The sequence below is a fragment of the Catharus ustulatus genome, chromosome 1 (genome assembly GCF_009819885.2).
Source record: "Catharus ustulatus isolate bCatUst1 chromosome 1, bCatUst1.pri.v2, whole genome shotgun sequence".
Classification (NCBI taxonomy): domain Eukaryota; kingdom Metazoa; phylum Chordata; class Aves; order Passeriformes; family Turdidae; genus Catharus; species Catharus ustulatus.
This window is the reverse complement of record NC_046221.1, coordinates 94269457-94295954: the sequence shown is the minus strand read 5'-3', so window position 1 is coordinate 94295954 and position 26498 is coordinate 94269457. Positions and strand designations below refer to the sequence as shown.

The window sequence follows — 26498 nt, the reverse complement described above, 5'->3', positions numbered from 1 at the left end:
CACATGCTTTCAGAGGATTATGCAGACTTACAAGCAAAGCTAGAGCTGCCCCACTCACAAGTGAAGTTACAGCTGCATTTCTTGGGTCTCAGCCTCCAGTCCAGAAAGGACTGTGCTAAAATGTCCCCTCTTGCAACCCCAGTGGTCTGCCTGGGTTAGTGTCATTTTTTAACAATGCTCTTTCTTGTCTGCAGTGAACACTTTAGGTATTTATGTAAATACCTTCTTAGCTTGTAAATTCATCATAAGACTGCTAGAAAAGCAACTTCCATTGGGAAGATTGTCAAAGCAGACTTATATAAGGCTACAGAGCAAGCACAAGACAAACAACCTTTCTCATTTTTGTATCTACCTGACACATTTTGAGATTTTTACTAACATTAGAAAAGCATTCTAGGACTTCCTAGACCTGCTTATCTCCAGGAATACAGCTGTAGGGTGGAAAATATGGGACCAAGGTGTTCATGTGGGCCTGCATAACAAATACCAAAAAGATCTCTCAAAGCAGCAGTCTCACACATGCATCTTTTTTCTTCTGTTTCAACATAGCTGCAATAACCAGAGCTGGACTGAATTTTTTAAATGGTTGAAGAAATCACCAGCAAAAAGATATGCATGAAAAATAGCGCTTGGTAGCTAGCTAATTTGTAATTTCTGAAACAGCACTTAATTTTGCCTCCAGAGGCTTACAGTAACCTCATTTTAATGGCAGGAAGATTTATAGGAAACCTAACTGATTATATATATAATGTATTATATATACAAAATGTATTATATATATATTTCTTTACTGCTGTTATTTTAAATATACTACAAACCAATTACGTTAAAACTAAATACAGATATTTCAGAGCACTAATTGATCTGTAGGGAGTGCCAATACTCCTTTGCTAATGTTCATATGAAGAGCTCAGGCTACCCTCTAAAACCTGCAAGTGCAAATAAGCACAAAATCCAGCCAGATGCATGATTTTCAGCTTTCTTAGCCTATTGCTACCTACAGCACTTTCAAAGACTATGTCGTGTTGGGTGGTGGGCTGGGGATCTGATGCCATGCAGTGTTTGATGTTTGTATGAAAAATGCAGCATTATTTCCACTGGGTACTCATTTTGGTGGGGACTGGCAGGGATTATCTGTGCTAATGATTCTCTCAGCATTTTACAGGGTGAGGAACATGTTTTTCCTGTAGAGAGTAGAGACACTGCTCTCTCCAGGATTCTCTGGACTGGAGGGTATGGCACTGTATGCCAAGCTACCTTTTAAACTAGAAGAAACAGGGATTGGTCCATGATTGGTAGGAGACGAAGAAGAGAAAGAAATGACAATAGGACATTTTGAAATTGGGTTAGACAGAATTACTTCTGTGGTTCTGCAGGCTTGAACCTCAAAATCATTATTATTTCATTAATAACTGGCAAAACCCCTTCAAACATTCTTATAAAATGTGCCATGCCAGTAAATGAAGACATTTTATCGACATACTGAAAGTTTGGAATATCACACGGGAATATCTGAAAACCCATGAAGAATTGAAGAAATAGAAATGGGATTAACACTTGCAATATTAAAAAAAAAGGTCATTTGTCTGGAGCCTGACAGGAATGTTTTCCAAGACTTAAGAGGTGAAAACACCTGAGCAGGAGCTAAGGACACCCACCAGGCAAAGCGTGGGTGTGTGCCATGCATTACACTAGTAGGAGGTGAGGCATTTCCAGCAGTGGCAGAGATATGACAGCGTAATAAGTAGGACAGGGAACTGTTAATGCCATTAAATAAGCCTTTGTGGAACTTCATTTGCAACCTGTCCACAATTAACACAGACATTTTACATAAAATGTAACTGGAAAAAGGTGGAAAGGGGCTACTAGAGTCATGAGAGGGGTGGGGAATGCATCCTCTGAAAGACTGCGCTTGGATCGCTCTCTCTGGCAAAAGCAAGGGTGTGCAGGAAAAAAATCAGTTTCTAAATACATATCTAGACAGGGAATCCTCAGGGATGGAAAAGCAAGAATTATCTAACTAACAGCCAGTGCTGGTACAGAAACAAAGCTGCATGAACTGTTCATGAATAAATTCAGGTGAGGAGCAAAAAGATGTCTAATTATCAGAGACCTGAATCTGTGGACCCAGTATCAGGAAATTAAAAAAATCTAACTAGTTTTTGCTCATGCTTTGAAGTTGTAAGTTCAATACATACAGTTGATTCTAGAAGACAACTGCATCTGGTGACTTATGAGCTCACTTCTAGTTGTGTTGCTCTAATCCTGAGCAATTGCCATGTGTAAATTAAGGCATGTTGACAATTCTCATCAATTCCACCATCTCCCTTTGCTATGGGCAGATGTGGGGACTAACGTTGCTGACTTGGAGAAATAAGAACTCTTACGAAAGGGATTAACATCCGTCTAGTTCAATGCATTCTGAAGAGACTCTGCCCTTTGCTTCTGCTGCAGGTGGCTCAGTGTACCTGTCTGCAAGCTCCTCCATTATGAGAAGGTGAATTGCTTCTTGCAGGGGCATCTGCCTCTCCAGAGAGGACAGGAGAGTTGCCTGGACTAGACATAGGATTTCCAAAAGTAGAGGGAGTTAAATTGTCTCCAGAGTGACCAGGGTTCATGTTCTGTACTCTGCTGCCTTTTCTGTGAGGTTCTACATTAAAATGTTGACTGTATCTAATTTTAGCTGGCCCATGAAACGGAAGGAAATCTCAGAATTTTAGATACATATATGCACAGAACACTTAGTCTACAGTGAATTGAGCTCCTGCCTCACTTACTCTGAGTGCCTTTAATTGGTTTTAAAAGACAAGCCTTAAATGTGGTAATTGGTAATCATATAGTTTGTTTTTTAAATAAAAAAATCTAGCTCAATGAGTTATATATTCATTTTGACATATATAAAATTTACATCAATACCAACTGGATTCATACAAAATAGAGTTAAAAGTTAGGCAATTATTCTTTTCAAATCAAACCCACAATGGGAATAGAATTTTTCCAAGACATTTTTCCTACCATTAGCGCACATTACTAGAAGCAATTGCTTTTCCCTGAAGCCTCCAAAAAGCAAGAAATGATCAAACATCTTGTAAATTGACCCATTATTTTTCTTCAGCATTGCTGCCAAAAGCATTTATAAAAATATAATCACTTTCATTGCTATTAAATAGAACATTAAACAAATCCTATTTAACATTAAAGCAAGAGAAAATTCAGTGTTTGTATTTTGACTTGAAGAGAGAAAAAAAAAATTATTTGCTTACCTCTTCAAATTTTAGTGCAATCATAGAAAAAGCTTTAAAAATTGCATCTGTTGGGCCTGTTATTGTCACAATTCTCTCTGGACAAGTGCCTTCTGAAATATTGATTCGAGCACCACTCTGTAAAAAGGAACAAATATTTTTCAAAGTTACACTTCCCAGGGAGCCAACTAAGTAGGATTAGGGATATAGTTTGGGAAGGAATACGTTGAGGCATCTAATTCCCTCCCCTACAACTGCAGACCCAACATCATATAATTTCAGCATAAACTGATCACATTCCAAAAATTCATGTAACTGCGGGAAGCCGGATTCTGTCTGGGTAAATACTTATGCAGCCTTCTTTGCAGCATGCAAATAGCACCTCTGTAACTCAAAGTTCCAAATAATTGCATAATCAAGTCTTTTCCCTTCCTTCTTGCAGGATTAACCATAAGTAGGACTGAAGTGTAGAATTCAAGAGAGGGTGGTTGTCTTTAGGGAGCACCAGCCCTTCCCAGGAATGATGCACCTCCTCTGGTTTGGAGCCCCAAAGGTGGGGCTTGGCCTCTCTGCCTCTCTACCGGGGCCTTGCTTTGCACTGTGGAGAAGGCAGCCAGTCAATGTGCACTGAGCATCTCTTTAAAGGAGCAGTGCTAGGACAGGAAACACCAACAGTACTGTGCCCATAGAGCAAGGAGCCTGTTCAATGGAGTTAGAAAACCAGAAGTCTCATAGAGAAGCCAGGCTGGCTCTCAAGTATACTTGGTCCTCTTTATGCCACTGTGGCAGTGCAGAGAAAACGTCTCAACCAGGGAATTTTATATATATATAAATTTACATATTTTAAAACATATATTTAAGAGGATCTTTAGTGTAGGTAATGATCAAACCTGGTTCAGGTAAGAGCCACCCTATGTGTTCTCTGAGGTTTCAGAGCTGGAAGTATGTTAATGCAGACTAACAAGTCTCTGGAGCCCCAGTTCACCCACAGGCACTGACCTTGTTGGGGATCAGGGCCTGAAGCAAATGTGAGACAAGCTGGGTAAGTTTGGCCCTTTGCCTGCAGGGTCACCACACAGCTGCTGATGTGCTGTGTCCCAGCCCTTATCCACACCACGCTGCTGCTCTACTACGAGAGACTGTGTTTCCCCATAAGACACGACCACCACACAACATGAAAAAAAGCAAGGTTCAACACCACTGATAGAAAAATTTTCCTGCCACAGACTTGGGCACAGAACTGAGGGTTCTGTACTTTTCTTTAGGTCTGAAGTCTCTGACATTTCCTCAATGACAGAATTGTCTCTGACATTTCCCCAAAGATAGAGCTACATTTCACACCATAAAGATGGCACGCACCCTGCCACATCTGCCAGGGAAGTCAAAATAAAAATTGCATTTTGCTTTTAAAGAAGTACTGAAGAAGGCAGTAATTTGGACCATTATCATCGTGTGGAGATACAGCCTCTTAGTCCTGTGCTGATATAAATATGCATAAAATTCTATTATTTAAAAAAATAATCAAAAAAATAAAGTTTCTTCTGACCACATATACATGACAGGGGTCCAGGATTGGAAGAAGAACATTTGATATTTATCTTGAAAGACAGACCAAGGATCATAGGTATTCTCTAAGATGTTTTACTCAGAAGTCAAGAGCACTCTCCAATTATGGCTTCCCTTCTGTGCATACAACTTATACATAAAGGTATCTGCTCATGATCATAATTAATATTAAACTAAAATGTGTTTGATCAACTGTTAAGCTTACCTAGTACACTGGAAACATTTTTTCTTACCTTTTTTTTCTTTAAGTCTTAGCAAATGTGTGATAACAAGGGTGAAAACATGTCATCAAAAAAAGAGTTCAGAACTCAGTCAGCCTGACAATGAAATCCCGACTGTGTATATTTAAAGATGGATGTCTGCAATTTTCTTTAGTAAAATACTTTGACATTTCCCTGCCACAGACCTTCTATCAGAGTAGAAAACAACAAAGCAGTTGACACAGTAATGTACTGCAGCTTTACTAGAGCCAAATTGACTTTTCTTGAGGCATCCTCTATACACTGCACTCCTAAAGTTTTAAACAGAAGGACTTGTCTTTTGACTTACACTTTTAGCAGTTGCTTCAAAGCAAAAAAATTACATGGATCTCCAGGCCGGATGTGCTGCCTTGCAGGACTGGTGTGGGTCTGCAGCCTCCACCTGAGCACACTCCCCTGAAGATAGCACAGCTTGCTCTGTGGCAGGGAAAGAAGCCTGCAGACATTGGGCAGGCTGAGGTTTATGCAGTGCCCTGTTTTAATCCTTTTGTGTCTTCAGCCTTTTCAAAGGATGCAATTGGCAGGTGTGTGTGTCTACCCTGCCCACATCCTACTCACAGCTGCAAAATGAGGAAAAGTTAAGGCTTTGCCAAGACATGGCAGAGAAATGCTCTGGCTTATACACATCTGGCTCCTGATCTGCTCAAGCTTGTGTCTACCCTCAAACTTGACGTGCATCAGTCTAACGCTTGGTTTCAGATTTCTGGAAACTCTACCAGGAGGCCAAGCCATGTGCAGGACTGATGCTGGTATGTTAATGAAAGATACAGTGGGTCTGATGCACAGAACCATGCTGCGAGCTGTTCCTGAGATAAGGCAGCAGCAGGCTCATTGCTATGAGAATGAAAGACTCCAGACTGCTGCGGTGATAAGGAGCTTACATTAACAATAATGTTTAATTTAGGCCAGCATATTTATACCCCACCGCTTGCACAGAACAGGGATGTTAAACGATCTGCCCACTTGATGGCAGCATCGGTCTGCACATGCTGAACTCACTGTTCTCTGAGCTGGGCAGGAAGGCAAGTGAAGACATCAAAGCTTGTCTTACCTCCTCCCTCATCTTCTTCACTGTCTCACCTTTCTGTTAAAGAAACATAAAAAAACTGTTAGCCTGGGCTAAGAAAAGAGAACTGATATAAAACAGTTTGACATGAATATAAATAAAGTTATTTTCTGACCTTTCCGATAATGCTTCCAACCTCCTGAAACAGAAAAAAAAAGACACCGTGAATGATACGATTTGTTACAGAAGAGCATTTGTGCTGTTCCTAAGCTATTTCACTATCATTTATTTCAGTGTAAGCATAGCTGCCTTCCATTGTTGCTGTATACAAATATGCCATGTTAGATACAAAGGGATGGACTAAAAATGCAGCTTTGCAGCCAACTGATCGTGCAGGAAAAACACCTTTAACAGAAACCGATCTTGTGGTTACAGATCAATCCCACTACTATAAACATAGACAAATCCCTATCAGGAAATGAAAAGTTAAGAAATAACAGAACTGCACAATCTACTGGAGAAAATGAGGTGTAATACAAGGACCAAAATAATTGCTGGTTTCTTCAAGGGCAGGCATTTACCCTCCCTATGCCTTATAATAGTGAGAGCTGAATTTCCACGCTACCGAGTGTTATTTTGTAAACACCTGGTGGCCTGTCTTAATCTCCCTATTAAGCACTTAGAGAACAATAATTGCTAATCACTTTTTAGGGATTTGGGAATTGCTACTGGACTCCCACAACCTTCCACGAAAGGAAAGAAAATATCAAGAAGCATGATAGTAAACATATAGTAGGGGAACAATGTGGCAGTTCTGGCAATATCCCAAGGGTTAAAAGCTTGGTAAATAAAACCAACAGGTACCAAAAATGAAACTCTTAACACTAAAATTAACACATAGTCTGGACATGCTACACAAATCATGCAGCTGTGACATCAGACTGGAAATCATGTGATGGAGAGACCAGCTAAAGGAAAATACACTCCTGTCCTATACTAAGACTGTGAAATCTACTTCTACAGTTAAAGACTGCCTCAGATGGTTGAGCTGTCCATGAGATGTATTATTCACCATTTCCCCCCACCCAGTCCATACACTTCAGTATGATCCATCCTGGAACACAGTTCAAATTTTTGAAATTTTTGTCCTCCAATGCTCCATCCAGTGATGGACTCATGATTAAGTGGTACTGACTTCACTCTGCAGGAAAGAACTACCTGCAGTGACCTTGAAGTTATTTTTGCCAGGTGTTTATAAGCTCATAACATGAAGCTGTTTGTGCTTGCAACTCCTCATCCTGCTCACAAGACTTGAAGACTACAGTGAGAACAAGTTACCTATTTCAATGAACTCTGGCATACCTTCCTTTATGCTCTCTGCTCGTCTACACACAACACCAGACTGAGGGGAACAGTCAATACACTGCTGGACAGGATGGAAAACTGGGCTGAGAGAAACCTCTGGGAGTGGAATGCAGTCAGATGAAAAGCCCCATGTCTGTGATGGAAAGGCCACTGCAGCAGTACAAGCTGGACAAAGACTTGCTACCTTTAAACTGACTTTGCAGAAAAAGTCCCAAGGGTCCTAACTCAGAACTTCAACATAAATAAATGAGTATATTAGCAGTGCATCCCTGATCAATCAAAGGCGTGCAGCCAGCAGGCTAGGGCAAATGACTCTTGTCTTCTTCTGTTTGTGAGACCATGCCTGGAGGATTGTGGCCTATTTTGGGCTCCTAGTACAAGACAGACAAGGACACACTGAGGTGAATTCAATGCAGGGCCACCAAGCTGGTCAGGGGACCAGAGCATGGGACACATGAGGAGAGGCTGAGAGAACTGTATTTGTTCTCAAGAAGAAAAGACTGGCCAGGGGAGTCTTACTGCAGTGTACAATAAGGAAAGCAGGCTACAATATCAAATTCCTACTCAATGTGAGGAAAAACAAAATACCATGGGGATGGCTTGATACAGAGAATGAAAGGTGTCAGAACTCAGCCTGGGCAAGGCCCTGTGTAATCTGCTCGATTTAGGAGGTCAGACTGGAGACCTTTGGGGGTCCCTTCCAACCTTCAGTCTGTGATTCTTCAGTCAAGGTTCTCAAATGAGATGCAGCTTTTTTGCTAGCAGTGACACAAATCTGGGACACCCATTCCCCCCAGTTTTTAGGATCTTACTGTTTTTTATATTATCATCATAACTCTGCCAATCTGCCAGTAATTGCTGAATGGCAATACAGGGAGCAAGGCTCTCACTGATGACAAGCTTTGGGAATCCCCCATGTCCAGTAGCTCCTATCTGACCACTTAGCACATCCAGCAGTTTTATAATAAAAACTTCCATTCTTCTCAGTTCTGGTTTTCAGAAACAATTATTTTCATGAAACAAATTCTTAGGAGGTAGAAGGACCTTTTGCTAGGGATGAGAGTGTTCTGTTTCAGTTGCTATGGGCAAGTAACTGTATTTCAGTCCATGGTATAACTTCAGGTTTTGTATACCTGAAATTTCATTAGAACATGCAGGCCTTGAACCTCCACGGCTCTGTCAGCATAAACTTAATATGAAATCTGTCCAAATCCATTTGATCATCTTGGGTTTTAATGAGAGATACTGTTCTTTCAGAAATGAATGGTTGGTCATGGGTAATAAATGCAAAAATATCTTCCTAGGAAATATGAGAACATACTCTGCTTTAGGAACAGAAAAGCAATGCACTGTTTGTAACATGGGTAAAAAAGATGGTCCATTTCCAACAAGAAAATTAGGAGAATTTAAACAAGCAAAGGAGAGCATAAATAAAAATATTCTCAAGCTGCTTGTTCCACTGAATTCTCTGTGCGTTTTGCTTTGGATTTCAGTGGGGACAGGACTTCTACATGAGCAATCATCACCTTGTTATTTACTAACAAAGAGTATTAGCTATCAAAGAAATGAGTGAAATAATTCATTTGTGAATACCACTGAGAAAAAAATATTTCAGAAAGATTGGTGACCGGTTCCTTGGAACAGGCTAGCAAATGTCACTGTAATCATATGGAGTACTTCAAATCTCCCCCTCATCAAAGGGTGACTTTAGAGCTTATTCTATAAACCAGTTTCAAAACATCCAAGCCAATGCCACCTTTTCCTCTACCCTGGGAAATGGGATTCTACTTGGCTATGTCAGGTAAGGTCACCGGGGCAGAGAGAAGCACTAACTTTACATGGACATCTCAGATATTTTTCACAATTTTGCTTTATACAAAATACTGGGAAAAAGTAAAAATACATAATGGTTTTAAATGGGTCATTTCAGACTTTTCTGGCACTTTTTATAGGAAAGCTCCCAGAAAGTACTGGTGACAACAGGTTCTATCTTTAATTACGAAGAGAAACCTCTTTCAGCAGAAGATGAAATCAAAAGATTCTTTTCACCTCATTCTTCAAATTATCAAAGCTACGTCACCAAACCTTTAATGTTTCTTTGTATGGTCCAATATTTGTTTCATACAGTTTCTTCTATCAACATGAAATAAGTTTACTGCTAAATGAGATACCTAACATGAATTTTATGACACTCAAGTTTTAGCATTATGTCTAACCAAGATTACTTTAATGGCTTTATTTTCTTTAAAAAATGTTTCTAAATCTGCCAGACACCAAATGTGCTGTAGTTAAGTGCATAAGATGTCTGTCACCTACGCTGGTTTATTATGAGTTAGAAGTTCAGTGTAAGTCAGGCAAACAACCCTCATGGCAGCCCAGGGAGAGATAATGAAGGATGTTTTGTTCCTAAAAAAGGAGGGAAGAAGTGTACTCCCAAGGGTTTTTGGTTTTTCTCATCTGTAGTAGAAGCAGCCTAAACTGACACTACATATGGAAAATCTGGTGAGAGGAGTCCTACAGCTGATGTCAAGTTCAGCCTCAGTGTAGGTCACACAAGTGTTTGATTTGGCTGCATTAGCAAATAATTGCCTGTTACAAAAAAAAAAATATACTAACAACTGAACTATTTGCTATTTTCCAGTGCTCAGGAATATAAGCTAGCATTAGCTATTTATCATCAATTTCAGACTGATTTATTGACTAACCATCCACATGTAAATATAGTGGAAAAAGTTACATGATAACAATTACTCTGTTTCATACAATCCCATTTCAACAGCAGATCAAAAAGAAGTGCACAAAAAGAAGTTATAAAGAGGGGAACTAAAACTCAGTGGGAGAAAGACAAGTCCAAGCCAACCCATCTGGCAGACTTATGCTGGAGCTAGAAGTACCACCCAGGCTCCTTGGCCTCAAGACGTAAACACCCAGCCTTCAGAAGCAGCTGTGCCATAACACCCATGCTGGATGACTCCAAAATGCTGCATGTATTTCTCTACACCCACTGATCCATACTCATACACACACAGAGGTATATTTGTTAACTTGTGTTTAAAGTCAATATACACATGCAGGCACTAAACAGGGTATCAACTTCCCTTCAAGGAATGACAGCAATTTGGGGTGCCTATCCTGAGAATTATCAAAGGGGATTGAGTTTCAGATGGTGCTGTGAACCCAGCCCAGGTGATGCCTTCCAAGGGCATTACCACCTGGTGACCTCATCTCAAGCAGGAGAGTGCTCAAGGAGTTGTTTTGGAAAATCCCAGGAAAATTTGAAATCTACATGATGATTTCAAGATAGCCTGAAGATAATTCTCAAGCCTGGGGAAGTGAGTTTTCATTATGATTTTCTTTAGTAGATAAAACAAGAGCTGAACCTTACCAACAAACGCAGGGAGACTTCCCAGCATCAGCAAAGTATATTACTAACTAACCAGCCAATTCATTGCAGAAAAATTGAGGAAAAGCAATGGTAAAAACACGGTTTCTTTCATGCTGCAATGTAGCATATAATATTATTTGCACACCCTAGTCACAAGAATGTAATGAATTGTATTCTTGATGAACACTTGGGAAGTGGTGGACCCATTAAAGAGCAGAAAGCTATTTCTGCAGATTTTGCATCGTCTGTGGTGAAGGTGAGGCAGCACCAGCAGAGCAAAAGGTGGCAGCAAAAATGCATGTGAGTCAAGGCTTTTGCAGAGCTGTTGATGGTAAGATTGACTAAATAAAGATATAAAACTGGCTGTAGAAGAAACCTATTTCCTAATCAATTATCTGGTGTGTCCTTTGAATAACAAGAGAAAGAAATCAGAAAGAAAACAAGAGGCTTAACAAATGATAACAAACCTTGGTTTAAAGATTAACCTTTGATCTGTAAACATAAAGTGTGAAATTCCATGACTTTTTCTAAGTGTGAGGTTGGTTTAATAATCACTGAATCCTGGAAAATCAAAACAAAACCAGATAGCTATTGTGGGACCATAGAAATGCACAGGGCTTGCTCTATTATCATGCAGCTGTTATCATCAGTGCTATGGGGCAAATGGAATGAAAACTTCATAGGATCCCTGAGATAAAGCCACATCTAGGAGGAAAACACATTTAAGAAATAATATAGGAATATACGCTTTCACCTCAAAACATCTGACGAAGCGCAGGCTCCATCCTAAAGCTTGAAATTCCTTCAGGTAGTGCTCTGATTGCACATGCTAACTTGCTTTCTATAAAGCAAGGACAAGGTAGAACCAGTAGGGCTGGAGTCTACAAACAAACCAGCTTTGAAAGGAAAGAAACACAGGCTTCCATAGTGGGGAAACACACCCATCAAGGGACATGGAGGGGTCCTGGTAACAGCACACGACAGCTGTGCTGATGAAGTTTTCTAGACCCAGACCAGTTGTCTTTCTCCCATCCATAAGGAGGCATAAGATAACTCAACTCTCTCTCTCCTCACCTTCGCCTGAGGACAGAGTTGCCAACAGTCAACTAAACTCATGAATATGCTTGCATGGAAGATCCCAAGAATATGTTCCACAAAGACGTTCTGAACGATGCGTTTGCATGGAGCATGTGGGGCACCAACATTTTTCAAAGACTGGAAGAAAAGTCAGTTTTTGGAAACATGACATAATGTGTCAACCTCAGAGAAAGAACTGCAGCCTTGGATAAACTGAGCATCTGATTTGTGTTTTGGGATTACGTGGGATTAGCCTCACTGACACAGGAGATCTCATGTTCCTAGGTGATGCTTCAGTAGTCACTGTCTGATGCCCACAGCCCCAATTTAGAAAGGCATTGTGGTCCAAGGCCTTCCTAACTGAGGCAGATCTTATGCTAACAAATATGGTACTGTATGACGAAATCTACAAACTATGGTTTTTCTGACGGAGATTCCAGTATTATGCATCTTCTGCAAGTACATCTAACTTTTTTTTGGCAGCTGTGCCAATGGGCATTTTTCCTTTGTTTTTTGATAGCAGATGGGTAGCCAGCTTACATTCTATTTCACATGTAAGCTCCCAGCCTTCCCTGCCAAAACCAACTCAAAAACCACTTCTGTCCCAGTGCTTGTCCCTGCACCTGTAATGCTGAAGGAGCAGCAGAGTAGGGTGTGTGCCTTCTGCAATCTCAGTTCATTGCAGTCATGGACCGATGAGGAGATTTTGTTTGGTAAAAGTGGGAACACAGCTATGGAGATTGTTTTCAGGAGCAGAGAGTGCCCAGGGGCTGATTCTGCTGAATTTTGAGACTAGTGAGAGTATCTTGGCTGCTCCTACAAAAACACTGGGAAGAGATCTTTCTTGTGTTGTGCACCTGCATGCAGAGTTTTGTTCCATGACCAGGGCTCTCAGGTATCACAGTAAGCAAGCAAACAAAACAGGAACCATAATAACAATAGGCAGGACAGTCAATCCTCATAATACTCTGACAGTGTTTGTGGAAACTGGAAAGAAGAGAACAAACATTGGCTTGATTGGCATTTTATAGCTTGGATTGTATTACTGACAAGGTGATTCTTAAAGTTACTTTGTTGCATTGAGTATTTCAGAAAGTTAAAAAAAAATGGAACAGGAGAAGGTCATTACCTTTAAAATGTGGAAAATTACATAAATTCTGAACTTGCTTTACGGTTTTTCAAGGAGGCTATTAAGCAGGCACCAAAAAAGTGGCCACTAAAAGAAATCCCTGATGCTAAAATGGTATTATCTGTACTAATGAAAAAGACATTGTTTCTCACTGATTTTATTTTGTATTTGAGCTGTTAAGTGTAAGCTACCACTTTATGAGTCTAAATTTTCTTTTTCTTGTAAAAATTCTGTATGTAGCACCACAAAGTAATCACCAACTTGTCTGAAAGTCACCACTGAAGCTGGATGCAAGTCACTGTAACCAGAACTTCCAGTGCCACAAGCCACCCACTGATCCTGCTGAAATAATTTCGAACACAGATACCCTCAGTTCCTCAGGGAATGCAAAATTAAGCTGAAAGTACTGGAAGTTTAGCATCTAAAAACAAACGCACTCATAGGGTTTTGTCCAAACCCAAACATTTGACTGCAGGTACACTTTTCTAACTAACTGCTTCTGAATGAGAAATGTATCATGGAACAAACAGTATCAGGGAAAGAAAAGCTCCACTCAGCCATCATATCCTTCCTCCATCAATGCAGATTATACAGTCTAATCGTCCATGTGCTACTTTTTACTGGGCATGTTTAAAATTTGCATAGGAGACTTACAGAACATAATGAAAATCTCAATAGCAGATTTTCTTCTTGGGATTTCCTTATTAGATTTATTTTCAAGATAGTATTTTATGCCATCATTTCCAGCCACAAGCAATTGCAGCATTCAAAATAACTACACTCCATAATATTTGTATTTATTCTCTCCAAGTATTTATGAAAGCTACGCACAGTCTCCTCAGTCTCCTGAAACTTTTGAATTTTTCTGTGAATTCCTCCTCTATCAGTCTTCAACATCACTCACACACGTGGCACCTGCTGCTGAGCACAGAACTGCAGGTGTGATTCTGCCAGAAGAACAGTAAGGTAATTACCTTATCTATGCCCCATGATGCACCAATGCCATACATCCAAAATTGCACACACTTCTGCTGAAATAGCTTTCCTCTCCAACACAGCATATCCCAAATGTGCCACTCTCTAGACACTGCCACATCTGATGCTTTTTAGCCTTTTATGCTTTCCAGATTTCCCTCTGTCACTGAACATGTATCTTCCAAATTACCTCTGCCAGTTAATTGCCTCAACTCTCCAATTTACACCTCTCAGTATTTGGCAAGAGTCCTACTTCCCTGCCAGTTTTCCCTTCACTCCTTCATCCTACCTGTAAATTATTTCCTTGTTCTCCCTAACCATCCAACTTCATTAATCCATTGTGGTTTTTACTGCTGAACTCCACTCTCTTTCTCTAAAAGATTCTTCAGACTCCATATATTACTACATTCTACTTTGGTTTCTTGCAGACTTCACTGCACCCAATATGACTTCATCAATGCACATGTTCACACGGTGCCTTTGGAAACAATGCATTATATCTCCTGCACTGTACTGGAGGGAGGAAGCAGAGATTCTTGCAGCACCACTAAGATAAGAAGGTGGATCTCACAGTAGATTTGTGACCTGCTGCCCTTTCTGAGCTGGCCCATTTAAACATTTTCTCCTGTTCCACCTCATGGACCTGGCTTTTAAATCTCCATTAAGCTGCTTTCCTGAGATTTACGACCTTTCTACTGGCACAGTCTCTTTACCACATCCACATCTAAAATAAAACTTTAATGCTGACTCTCCAGAGTCTTAATCAGCCTGTTAACACTGGCTGTGTACAAAACCAAACTAGTCAAAAATCATGTAATCATCATCTAATATGTCAAAATAGGTGCTGTTTTAAGTTATTTCTTTCTGGGCATGAACTGACCAAACCTAGTTCAAGACCACTGCAGATGTCAAGTGCTAAGGTATGTTGGCAGATACCCGTGGGCAAGGCTACAATTTTTCAGTCTTTCAACCTCATTACCTGTGGCAGTAAGAAAGGAAAAAAAAAATCAGCCACAAATCATCGGAATAGAAAATTCAGCAAAAGGTGAGCAAGGAATGGTAAGAAACATGGAGCATTACACCTATACCCCATGACATGCAAAGAGCCAAAAGAATTTTTATCTTGACAAAAATTTAGAAAGGAAGAAAAAGATACAGTTCTTTTGGGGCCTGAGCTCTGCCTCTCCATACAAAGGGCTGGGGGCTGTTTGCCCATGCATGCACGTACACTCCATTTGTCTTCCCTACGTCCTTCAAAAACAGTGATTTGATCTGGGCAAATACTGCTATTCTTGCCTTTGCTGGAAGCAGAAATCTTGCAATCCTTGCAATACTCCAACCTTGCCCAGAAATTATACTTTTGAAGTAGACAAAGATAATAGAATACCCATATTCATTCACGTCTCTTTCCTACACAGTGATTTTACTTATTTCACTTCAAGAAACAGCAAGAACCAGATGGAAAATACAGAAGTAGGGCACTGTAAACAGCCTCAACTCATATTCTCTGTTCTTCTCTACTGAAATGTATGGAGCAGCTTTATTTCTTAATGTGGTGCATCTTTCTCATTAATAAAGGATGAAAATGCATATCTGCATTATTTAACAAATTCTGTGTATCCAACTGCATGTCCTTCAAAAGGCTGTTCTGTTTCTGACCTCTCTGGAGCAGCACTCAGGTAACTTGGTCAGAAAGATGCTGAGCAGCAGAGGCTGCAGTGCCTGTGAAGTGCAACTTTACAGCATGAATTCAGTTGTGTCTGACTTGTCCTTAGAAACCTTCAGTGATGGATGGTGCAGCATGCCCAGGCAGCCTCCTCCCCTCCTCACACATTCTTGTAACAAGTTTTTCCTAATCTTGCTTTGGAGATTTCCTACAAACACTGACAGTTGCTTCTCAGTGGATGCAAGGAATGCCTAAGCACTGCCCTTGCAGCATCCTCACCAATACCTGCCCTCTAATTCATCACAAGAAAATGTGACAAATGTTTCGTGCTGCTCATGATTTCTCTTCAGGGCTGTAACACCATCATAACTTTTTCACTGATGTAACATGGCACAAGATGAAAAATAAGTCTTTCATCTTACATCATCACAAAATCTCTGAAGTCCCAGCTCAGGAGGACACCTCTCATACCAGGAAACACTGAGGTTACCCGGCGGTTAACATTTTATACCTCACAGTGGTTGGCTTTTTGCAGAGTCTGCACAAATTCTTTTTCCACTTCCACCGACAAAAAAATTGCTCCCTTAACACCACGTTTTCTGCCCTGAGAATATTACGGCTGTGCCTTGCCTTGTTGCCGGCTGGCAGCTCCCAAACCCTGCTATACGGTGGCTGAGAGGCTGTGCTCCCAGGGGCCATCCCAGCCTCCGCAGCCAGAGGCTGCACAAAGCCCTGCAGGAGCTCAGCTGGATGCTTTCCCCTAAGGAAGATAGACCAAAAGTGCTGATCAGTGCTGTCCTACCTGCACAGGAGAGACACTGGTCCTGGTTCTCCCAGAGCTCAGGACTCTTCCTATTTCTTTCTCTTTCACTGCATGATAATGTCTTTTGGTTTTGCCACATATTGTGTTTGTTGTGGTGTTTTTTGTTTATTCATTACCATCTTGCAGAGGTCTGTCCACTCATACAAACCTTAATTTTTCTGCAGGTATAGAATTTACCTTAATTGGCTCATTAAGATTTCTATTCTTGACTTAATTAACTGCCTCATTAAGATTTCCATTCTTGATTTAAAGCCTCTATACAAATCACATGAAAAGTACATGGTGAAAATTTTCTAAGTCTGCAGGACTTACAGTTAAGATAAACAAACACAGTAGCACAAGTTACGGATTTCCAATCAGAATGCATGCAAACAACACAAAGTACGTAGTCTTTCCCTATGCAAAGGTACACTTTAATAATGGTTTAGCCACAGAGAGATAAGGTTAGTGGGAAGTGGTCCTTGCTTTACTATGCAATGCATTAATAAATAACATTTAAATTATCTCAATTTAAAAGTAGCTTAATCCAGTTTGCTTCTCCTATGTTAAAAACCTTTTTATTTCCCCTCCTCTCTCCCAAGTTATGACCAGTATTTACAGACCAACTTCTGCTTCTAGACAAACTTTTTTGTCTAGAAATATTAATTAGAGAACAGTAATTTCCACTGATGTCATTACCACAACAAATCTCAAGGAAGATTCTAGAAATGTGTTTCTTCTTTTCCAGAGGCACATATAGCTTTCAGAATGCCTTCTCACACCGAGTTCATATTGATTCAGACATCACTCATTCTGCTGTATTATTTCTAAATCACAGAAATGACATAAAACAAATGGAAAGCGCCTGACTTTTATCACCAAAATAAATTCTCATTTAATGTGCTTTTTCCAATACTTAAGCACAATAGGATACATGATTAGAGCATAACAGAATACCCATCGTGCCTTGTTAACTGAGGATGCATAGTATAGATCCAGGTAAATTTTGAACTTTGCAGCTTTTGTGGGTTTAATTTAGACCCTTGGGACTACATATGCAGTGAAGGCTGGACACATAACATCCATTATTGTTAGAAGTGGTTGCACACACAATCAAAGATGTTTAACAGAGAAAATGAACTTTAGCGTATTTAATTTCTGATTAAAAAAAATCCCAATAATCCTAGCCCACAGTTTAAATACAATGTCCTGAAAATGACAGATACTTGATTTTTGCTTTAAAGGCATGATTCTGAAACAAGCAGACAATGTCTGACAATGATTAAAAAAGCCCAAAACACCATCACCTAAGCACATGGGAATTTGACTGCAACCAGTGGTGTTTATACCCACTGGTATAAGTGTGTGTTCAAATGCTTTCATGGACTGGGACCAGAACCCAGTAGAATCAACCCTGAAAACCTAATTTTGAGCACAGACATGTGTACAGATTTTAGGTGGGTTTTGTAAGAGAGAGTGTTATTAAATTTGTTTGACAGATCCCTATTTAAGATGCAGATTTACACACCAGATGCCTGCCTGAAGCTGAATATTTCAGGGGGAAAAAAATGAAACAAAATGGTTAGATCATTTCTGAGAAAAAACATAATTTGATCTGACATAACCTAATTTCTGAGTTTTTTAATTTGCAAACTTAAGCTGTACCCCCTCACACTTCTCCATAAGTAAAATGGAACGGGAGATAGCTTAGAGTCCTATTTGTGCTATGGGTATATCATCTGTGTTTTCATGCCATAGGTTGAAAAAATCCAGAATTTTAAAATGTAAAAGTATTTTAGTTATAAAATTAAACTCTAAAAGTAAAAATAGTTTTTAGACTTATATACACAAATTTGATCTCCAGAATAATATGCATTATATATTCACTGTTCCCTGGTAAGGAAGAGACTAAACAATCTCCTTTCTATAACATTCATTCATTCATTAAGCTCAAAAATGCCTGGAGTTGCCTGATGTAAATAATACAAACAAACCTATGAAATGTGTTTTTTAATTAAAAGCCCACTTTATGATCTGTCAGTGTGAAATAAGCAGTGACCAGACTGTTAAGTCTGACAATACTGATTTGGCACTTCATCTATGGCACAGATTTCCCACTTATCTGCATGCTTTAAGTGCTGCAGTGGACAGAAAGAAAATGAGAGTCAACCTTCCAACCCAAACCCGCAGGGACCTGGACAAATCCCCGGCATATCAGGGGGCTCACTCTGATGAGATGTTACACCAGAATAATGAAGAACTCTACTTCATTTGCATTCAATAGAAAGAGACAGTAACTCTGTGGCAATTATTTCACACAGGTCAATGCTCTGGTATCCTAAAAAAGCCCAGCAAAACCCAGCAAATTCTGAGAAAGGCGAGCTTTATGCAGGTCAGCCTCCTGCAAGGGTCTGCCCAATTTGGCTCACTATCAATGGAAGAAGTTCTTTTTTTTGCCGCCGGATCCACTCAAAACAGGTTTGTTACAGGCAGGGTTTCTTTCAATGAGCTCGGGCTGCACTGTGAACTTCAGAAGGATTCCCTGAAAGGCAGGGGGTGATTTTTTGGCTGTGGCAATGATGCTTTTGACTCAAGGTGGAGGAGGAGCAGACCCTCTGTCAATGTTACTGCCAGGCTCTGCTGGTAACTGCACACACACTCAACACACAGGCAACAGGAAATGCTTCACCTTGCCATGCATGAGAAGGCGTATGGTAAGAGTGACATTGAGACCTCCTTCGGACACTCTTCCGTCCTTCGTGTTCATCCTGGCCTTGTATCTTCAATACTTAAAAGTAGCTTCGTTTTTCTTTTTTTCTTCTTTTTTCTTGTATTCACTTAATCAACCTACAGAGAAAGAAAAAAAAGAAAAAGTACCATTGAGTGGCTGAAGCTACTCTGAACTGAGAATATCATGTTGTACAAACCAATTAACATTCCTTCCTTTGATTTTCTAGACTACAGTTTAATGCTGAAAAGGCTTCTTTGATTATTATCCCTCCCCATCCAACTCTTTAGCCCTTCACCAATTACAAGATAAACTCCCTTTTGAAACCTTTAAAATTTTCTTAACTTCCTGTATTTCAAAGTTGAAAGTACAGAGCACAGCAGAGTGAAATACGTTTTCCTCTGAAGAGCACTTTGTTCATCTCTGCAGTGTGTATATACTATATGCATATATCTGTACATGCATTTTTTTACATGTGCCTGGTGCTGTTTTAGTTTCTCTCCTTGTTATTACCTCTTTCTCTTTCTGCTCTTGCAGAAGAGATATTTTTGTTTTCTCTCTAGCTAGAGAGAAATTAATTCTGAGCTTAAACACTGATCCCTGCCAGCAACAGCGGATGACACATTATCAAAGACATCTGAATAACTAAGAGCCACTTGCTGTTGTAAATCTGGGCACTGTCTGACTTTGTTTTTGTCTATGAGGCCCAGAGGTGGCTCAGTCCCTCAAAGGCCAAAGCTTAGCTTCAGCCCTAAGTGGAAGGAAGATTTTTCTTAATTCCTAATGACAAATTGCAGATTTTCAGTCATTTACAAAGCCATAAATATCCCAAAATGCTAATGAAAGCTGCAAGGGCTGGCTTTGACGGGATAAACAAGATGCATTATGAGTTTATTAATGCAAGGACATTTATCAGCACAAACAAAAATGCGGGCAGCAAGGAATATTACCAAGGGCAGGGAAATTCTGTAGTAGAAAAGGCTTAGCAACTGCTGATTTAGTTTTGTCCTTTTCAGACTTACCTTATAATGCATAAAATTCTTAGACATTATGCCTCTCAGTAACCATCCCTTTTTGTTAGCCATCCTCTGTAACAACCCTATTATCTTTTCATCTTTGGGCTTTTCAAAAATTTGCCTTGCATTATAAATAAATAGGGCACTGGCTCATGAGCACTCCTAGGGACACCCATTTTGTGTTTTGGAATGTACAACTGTATTTCACCTTTGTAGTAGGCTGCTCTCCCCTTGCCAAGATTGCTCAGGCATGGGACTGAACAATTGGAAAGGTCTGCAGGATCATTCTCCTAAATACTCTGGAGGAAGTATCATGAGGCTGTTTCACCAATTGATTGAGCTCTATCCTAAGAGCCACTAAGGACTTTACTACATCAAAGTGAAGCCCACATTGGCTGAATATGTTATGTGTGAGAGAAGTCAACAGTAATTCTTAAAGAAAGAGCACAAGAAACGTGTGGAGTGATTCCTGACGGACTTGCTCAGCTGCCAGCAATCAGCAGTTCATGGCACCCTGGGAGGCTGCCTCCAGACCTGCATTTTCATTGGTGGACAGCTCCATGAGAGTCCATACATCTGGTCTCCAAAAGTGATGGTCTCACACATTTAACATCAGTGTGGAAAAATGTTATCCACTCTATATGGCTTAAATTTGCTCACTGAAATTTCCCATTGTTACACATTTTGCCCTGTGCGTATTATCTGAAGACCATCACACCAAGTCACTCCTCTGAAACTGAAACTTCTTATTTCAGCCATGACCTGTGAGTGGCCAAACCACTCCTGATTTTTTTGCCCCTGGGAAATATGCTGGAAGAGTTTTCTCTCAAGCCTCTGCAGGAATACTAGGGCCACAGAGAGTTCCTGTGCCTTCAGTGACTGTAAGAATAAGTGTCAGACATGCCTCAGGAGAGATGAAAAGAAAGAGTGAGAAAGAGCATCTTAAACCTCTCATTCCACCTTCCTGATTTCCCCTAACCCAGCACAGACTCAGGGTATTTCATGCCACGTGCTCCACAACCAAGACCACAGCCGCTGATTTAAATAAATTTATTTCACATTTCTAGGCTTATCACTTACACTATATATTCCCTATCTCACTGGAGAAAGGGAGACAAGAAGTCAGGTGCCTGGATGAGAAGACAGAAAACAGAAGCAGCCTGGCCATGTCTCTGATGCACCATGAGTGCAAGAAGGTGACAGGAAAGCACTCCAAGGCAGAGCTCAGGGAATGGCAGAGAAGGGTATCAGCTGCACTCTACTTGTTTAAGATTAGACCAGGACTCAGGGGAAAACCTGCAACTGTATGACCATGACAGCCCCTTCTGACAAGTTCAGAGCGTGGAGCAGAGGAGATGACTGTGGCTGTTCCCAGACTGAGAAAGGGAATAGTCTCATGCTGCTCACCTGCTGAGGGAAATGTCCTGGCTCTGACAGCCCAGCATTTTTTGATCTGTCAAAGATAACCCAACCAAACCCAAAATGCCAAACAGGAGCACTTGGGTACATAAACAGTAGCCTAGACCTCGGGTTTTGGGCTGTATAGGAGCAACACTGGCCATTTGTGACCTCTAGAAATTGATGGCAGCTTTAGGGTATGCTTGGATGATTTCAAGAACAGCTGTGTTTCATGTAGAAGCAAGGTATGTAAGACCTCTCTGGATCAAAATTCAGTGACGAAGGTACAGTTGTGTTTCTAATGAGATAAATTCCCATGAGGGAAAACAATCCCAGACTAGAAACAGGTTTACAGTTGCCATGGCCTTGTACTACTGGGATACAGCATCACTTTGGAAAAAAATGTGGAGGAAAATCTTTACCACAACAACAAACCAATCTCCACCCAAGCCTGACCTTTCCCCGATAAAACGTGAAAAAAATCAGTAGTAAAGGCTAACACCTTTTGGGTTCTTTTTAAAAACCCAGGAGTTAGAAATTAAATTCCACCACAAATATTGTTCAAAAAACCCACTGTTATCTGATTTTATGAAGGATTTTGTCACTGTCCCTCCTCCCAACAAGCTTCAACTCTGGCACCTGGCACTGAGAATCAGAACAGATGTCTGGGGGAGGGCTGGGAGTGTGTGTGTCTGCAAGGAGTTAGGCAGCTGTGTGAGATACAAAAGGAATTAATTCAAAAAGGCAGTCTCACATGCTAAGGAAGAATAGTTAAAACCTACACATACACCACGAAGAGAGAAGACTTTTTACTATGCCAGGTTTAAAAACTGCACCAAGTCATTCACATCTGCCTCAGTTGTCCTGAGAGTGCAAGTAAGTATTCTGGGTAAAATGCTTATAGCTTTACAAAATAAACCTACGGTACTGTTAATGACCTGGGTGTTTTGGTTTTAAAGACAGATTAAAATAAAATGCATTGCTGTACTTCATTACTTTTAACTAATTAAAGCAAATTTTTCTGCAGACAACATTGTAAAACATCCTGACCTCTATCTCTGTGTGCAAGCAGATATCAGATCGTGGCACGAGGAAGAGAATGGTTCCCTCTACAGAGCCTCCTACCAGACAGCAAGACATCCATGCATTTATAAACCTAATGCTGTCATATACAAGTGAATATTTAATCAGTAAAGTAATTTCCCTCTCCTTTGCAAAGCCAGTATTTTGAACAATTTACTAAGTTCCTGCCTTGTGAATGCCTCTGCGAGTGAACAGGAGGCTGAACAAAGAAGGCTTTCCTTTCTCAAGCTCTGGGCAGTGAGATCCCATGGCTATCCTGGGGGCTGGGAGAATTGAGTCTCAGACTGAAAAAAAAATCAGTGTTTCACACTTCTCCTGATGCCAGAGAAAAGTCAGGGGACTCCACAGGTGAGCAGAGAGTACTGTGCAGAGAGGCAGAGTCAGTGGCATGACTAAATGTTAAGAGTGAGGGTATTTGCATTTTAGTCTGCCTTCAGCAGAGAGCTGGCAGTGACAGGAGGACAACTGGACAACATTCTCTTCCTGACCTTGGGACTCTGGACCAGAATGCACAAAATCCAAGATCCGGGGTTCTGCAGCTCCAGGTAACAAGCAAAAAACATGATGCCAACAGAACAAAGGAAAGTAGCTCACATCAGATAGTTCCCAGCAAACTGCAGATCTTTGCTTCCTTTGGGGATTTTCCATTTCCTGTGGACATTTCCACTGCTGCTTCTCATGTAAAAAGTGAACATTTTTCTTCAGGTAGAAAAAGACATGCAAATGCATTTTAAAAACCACAACCTTTTTAAAACGTCAACAAAATGGATGCAGAGTAATATGCAAATGCCTTTTATCTCTAAGCATATGTTTCTATACATTTTTAATATTAGCTGGCAATAAACCCACGTCCTATAAGCTCAATATTTATTACATACAATTTTTTAACATGGTTTTTCTGTAATTGTGGGTAGATTAGGCGAATAAAACAACAAACAGCTAAGCCACATGTTCATCAGACTACTACAAAACCCCAACAGAGTTCCTTAGGGATTTCAGTGAATTAATAAAAGCTACAAGATGAACTATACAGCTGAAGGGCAGTGTAACAACCCCCACATACACACACACACGGAGGTTAGGAATCCTTGCGGCTGAGGGGATAGTGTGAGATGGCTGCCTGAAGCCTGAGACATGGAACGTCAACCTCATGACCTTCTGTCTTCCTACCCCTAAAGCCTACTAATTCCCTACAAGAAAATAAGCAGGCCATTGCAGAGAATATGGCTGCACAGTGCTTAAAAAAAGATATGCAAGCTAAGGCAACCACTTCGGGCATGCAGGATCAGAAAGCAGCAGGCAGGGATGCCAAAGATGAATAAAACCCACATAGTACCAAGGTAGACATCAGGCAATTGATCTCTGAGTTTAAAGCCCAAATAAATTATTTGACATCTGTGAATCTGCCCAGAGAGCTCTCATCTCGAAGATCCAGAGGGATGCAAGGGAGAAGGGAGAAGGGAGATAAACAGAGTGCACAGGGTGAGGTGGGGTGGAGCTGCACAGTCACAGAGGTGTGCTGGAAAGCAAAGAGATGTAGAGAGAAGAGAAGAGAAGAGAAGGAGAAAGGCAGGGAGAAAGAGAGAAATGAAGCTTCAAATAGCTGATAGAGGAAACAGTGTGAGAAAAACCAATGTGGAAGCAAGAGCCACCTGGAAAAGTTAAAGGAGGAAGCCTGCTCTGCTATGTGAAATCTTGGTTTTATGGTTGTTAAATCTGAGCTGTTGGGAAAGAGGAAACTGGCCAGTGCACCCAGCATAGCATTCTCTGTGTTTGGTTGGTTTTGAACCTAATTATGATGCTTCATCATCACCAACTGAAAAATGTAATTATGAAGAAAGCAAGGAAGAATATTCTGATGAAATTGAAACAAATAAATTCCAGCTGTTCTGCTGGAAGAAAAAAAAAAAGATAAATATTCAGGAGAAGCCACTCCTAATTTGCATGAGGATGGTTAAACTCAGTCATATAGTTTCCATGTATCTGTATGTTTAGAAAAAGATAACTTCTGTAAGGGAAACATGAGAATATCCAGTCTCTTACAGTACATGTATCATTTTCACAATATATGGAAATATCCCAAAGGAGGGGTAGCTAGGCAGATGTCAAGCTATAAACATAGGGGCATGAAAAGGAAGACTAAAGCAGAATAATGTGAAGATGAACAGAGATGTATCATGAGTCAGGAAGAACTGGAAACTGGACAGCAACACACTACTGTTATGAAGAAATAGTTCAGAGTTTCATCTATTTAGCAAGAACTCAAAAAAAAAAGACAGTATTAAAAAAGAATAGCAGAGAAAAAAGAAACACAGGAAGTCAGGAATTCATGAAAAGGCTGTAACTAAGTCCTCTTGATCAGAAGACTGTAGGTGGAGGGAGACCTCCCAGGAATTGGAAGAAACACACAGAAACACACTGCCAGGGATCATGATGAGAAGAAACAACCTGTGCTTTCAGCAGAGCACCAGTCTTTGGAGGCAGATTTATGCTACTGACACGATTTTAGTCTTTCATTTAAACTGGAGGGAATACAAGAAGGGATAAGGAACATAAGAAAATTACCACAGGACAAGAACTGATGACATTATCAGTAGAGTCGACATATTTGGCCATACAGTAAGGCTCAAAATTAGAAAAAATTAGAAATAAATTGTCTGCAACAGAATGGTTTGTGCTATCAAACGAGGAGATGACTACTTTGCTTACAAGCTCTTTGATAAGCTAGGCAGCTATTATCTATGGATTTTCACTTGAAAGTAACATCTCTGGATGTTGAAGGACTAAACAGTGTAATCACCCAAGAAAACCACTGGCAAAAGTTACCCCCTCCCCCGCCAAGAACCAACAACCACAACTCTAGGTAAAATCCAGAGCAAAACCAGCTGCAGTTGCATTAATTTGTTTCAATGAAAATTTTTTCAGAAATTATTAAAAGAGATAATGATCAGACAATATTTACAGTCTCAGCTGAAGCAAAGGAAGACAACTGGATATTTGCTAAACATACACTAATTCAGTTTCTGTGTCAACTGAAGGATAAAGACATCCACTGTTACTAAACCATATTGTCATGAGGTTACTAAAAACAAAAAGCTCAAAGGAAGCCCACAATAACGTAACAGTAACAATAATGACAACTCTTCAAAGGATTTTTCTCTCAATAATAACTATTTGCAAAATGAGCAATCAGGCTTTGGAGCACTCCAGTTTTACACAGAAGCCTCACCAGGAGAACCTGATTAATGAACAATAGCTAAAGAAGCAGGTGCAGTATCAACCTTTCTACTTTATCACTTCCATCTCCCAAATTACTAGAGCGGACTCTACACAAAGGAATAAGATTATATATTTTATTCACATCCTTATAATTTATATCCCCAAAATAGATTTAATGCTAATCTCTAACTCTTTCATGAATAGAACAAGACCTGCAGATCCTGGTTCCCTTAAATCGTTGTATCATGGCCCATTTTAAGTCGGGGGATAGTTGGCGTGAATCCAAAAATCCAGAAATGAGAAAATTAATTCTTTGTGTTATCAGAACAAAGCTTGCATGTGTCAGTTGGCACAATGGGTTTTTTGCTAAAAAGGTAAAATAAGATAAAAGCACAGCTCAAGAATGAAATTTAAACACTACAGAGAAGAATTCCAGAAATTCATATATTAGATACTCAAGGAGATACAAATAACAACCAATAAAAGTAAGCTGAATATGGGCTACTAAGAGAGCAGCAATTGACAACACAAACAGATATAGAAAATACTTGCTTGTAGGGGGGTTTTTAAGTGGTAAAATA

At 40.2% G+C, this 26498-nt stretch overlaps 1 protein-coding gene across 1 annotated transcript in view; it reads right to left on the bottom strand.

The window, feature by feature from the left end:
- The window catches only part of LOC117004646 (poly(rC)-binding protein 3-like), a 498514-nt gene that overhangs the window by 30838 nt on the left and 441178 nt on the right, over window positions 1-26498 (bottom strand). The window contains 4 exon segments of the mRNA XM_033075599.2: window positions 3264-3380; window positions 6120-6152; window positions 6250-6273; window positions 19163-19320. Of these exon segments, the coding sequence (XP_032931490.1) occupies window positions 3264-3380; window positions 6120-6152; window positions 6250-6273; window positions 19163-19240 (252 nt within the window). The 5' untranslated portion in view covers window positions 19241-19320.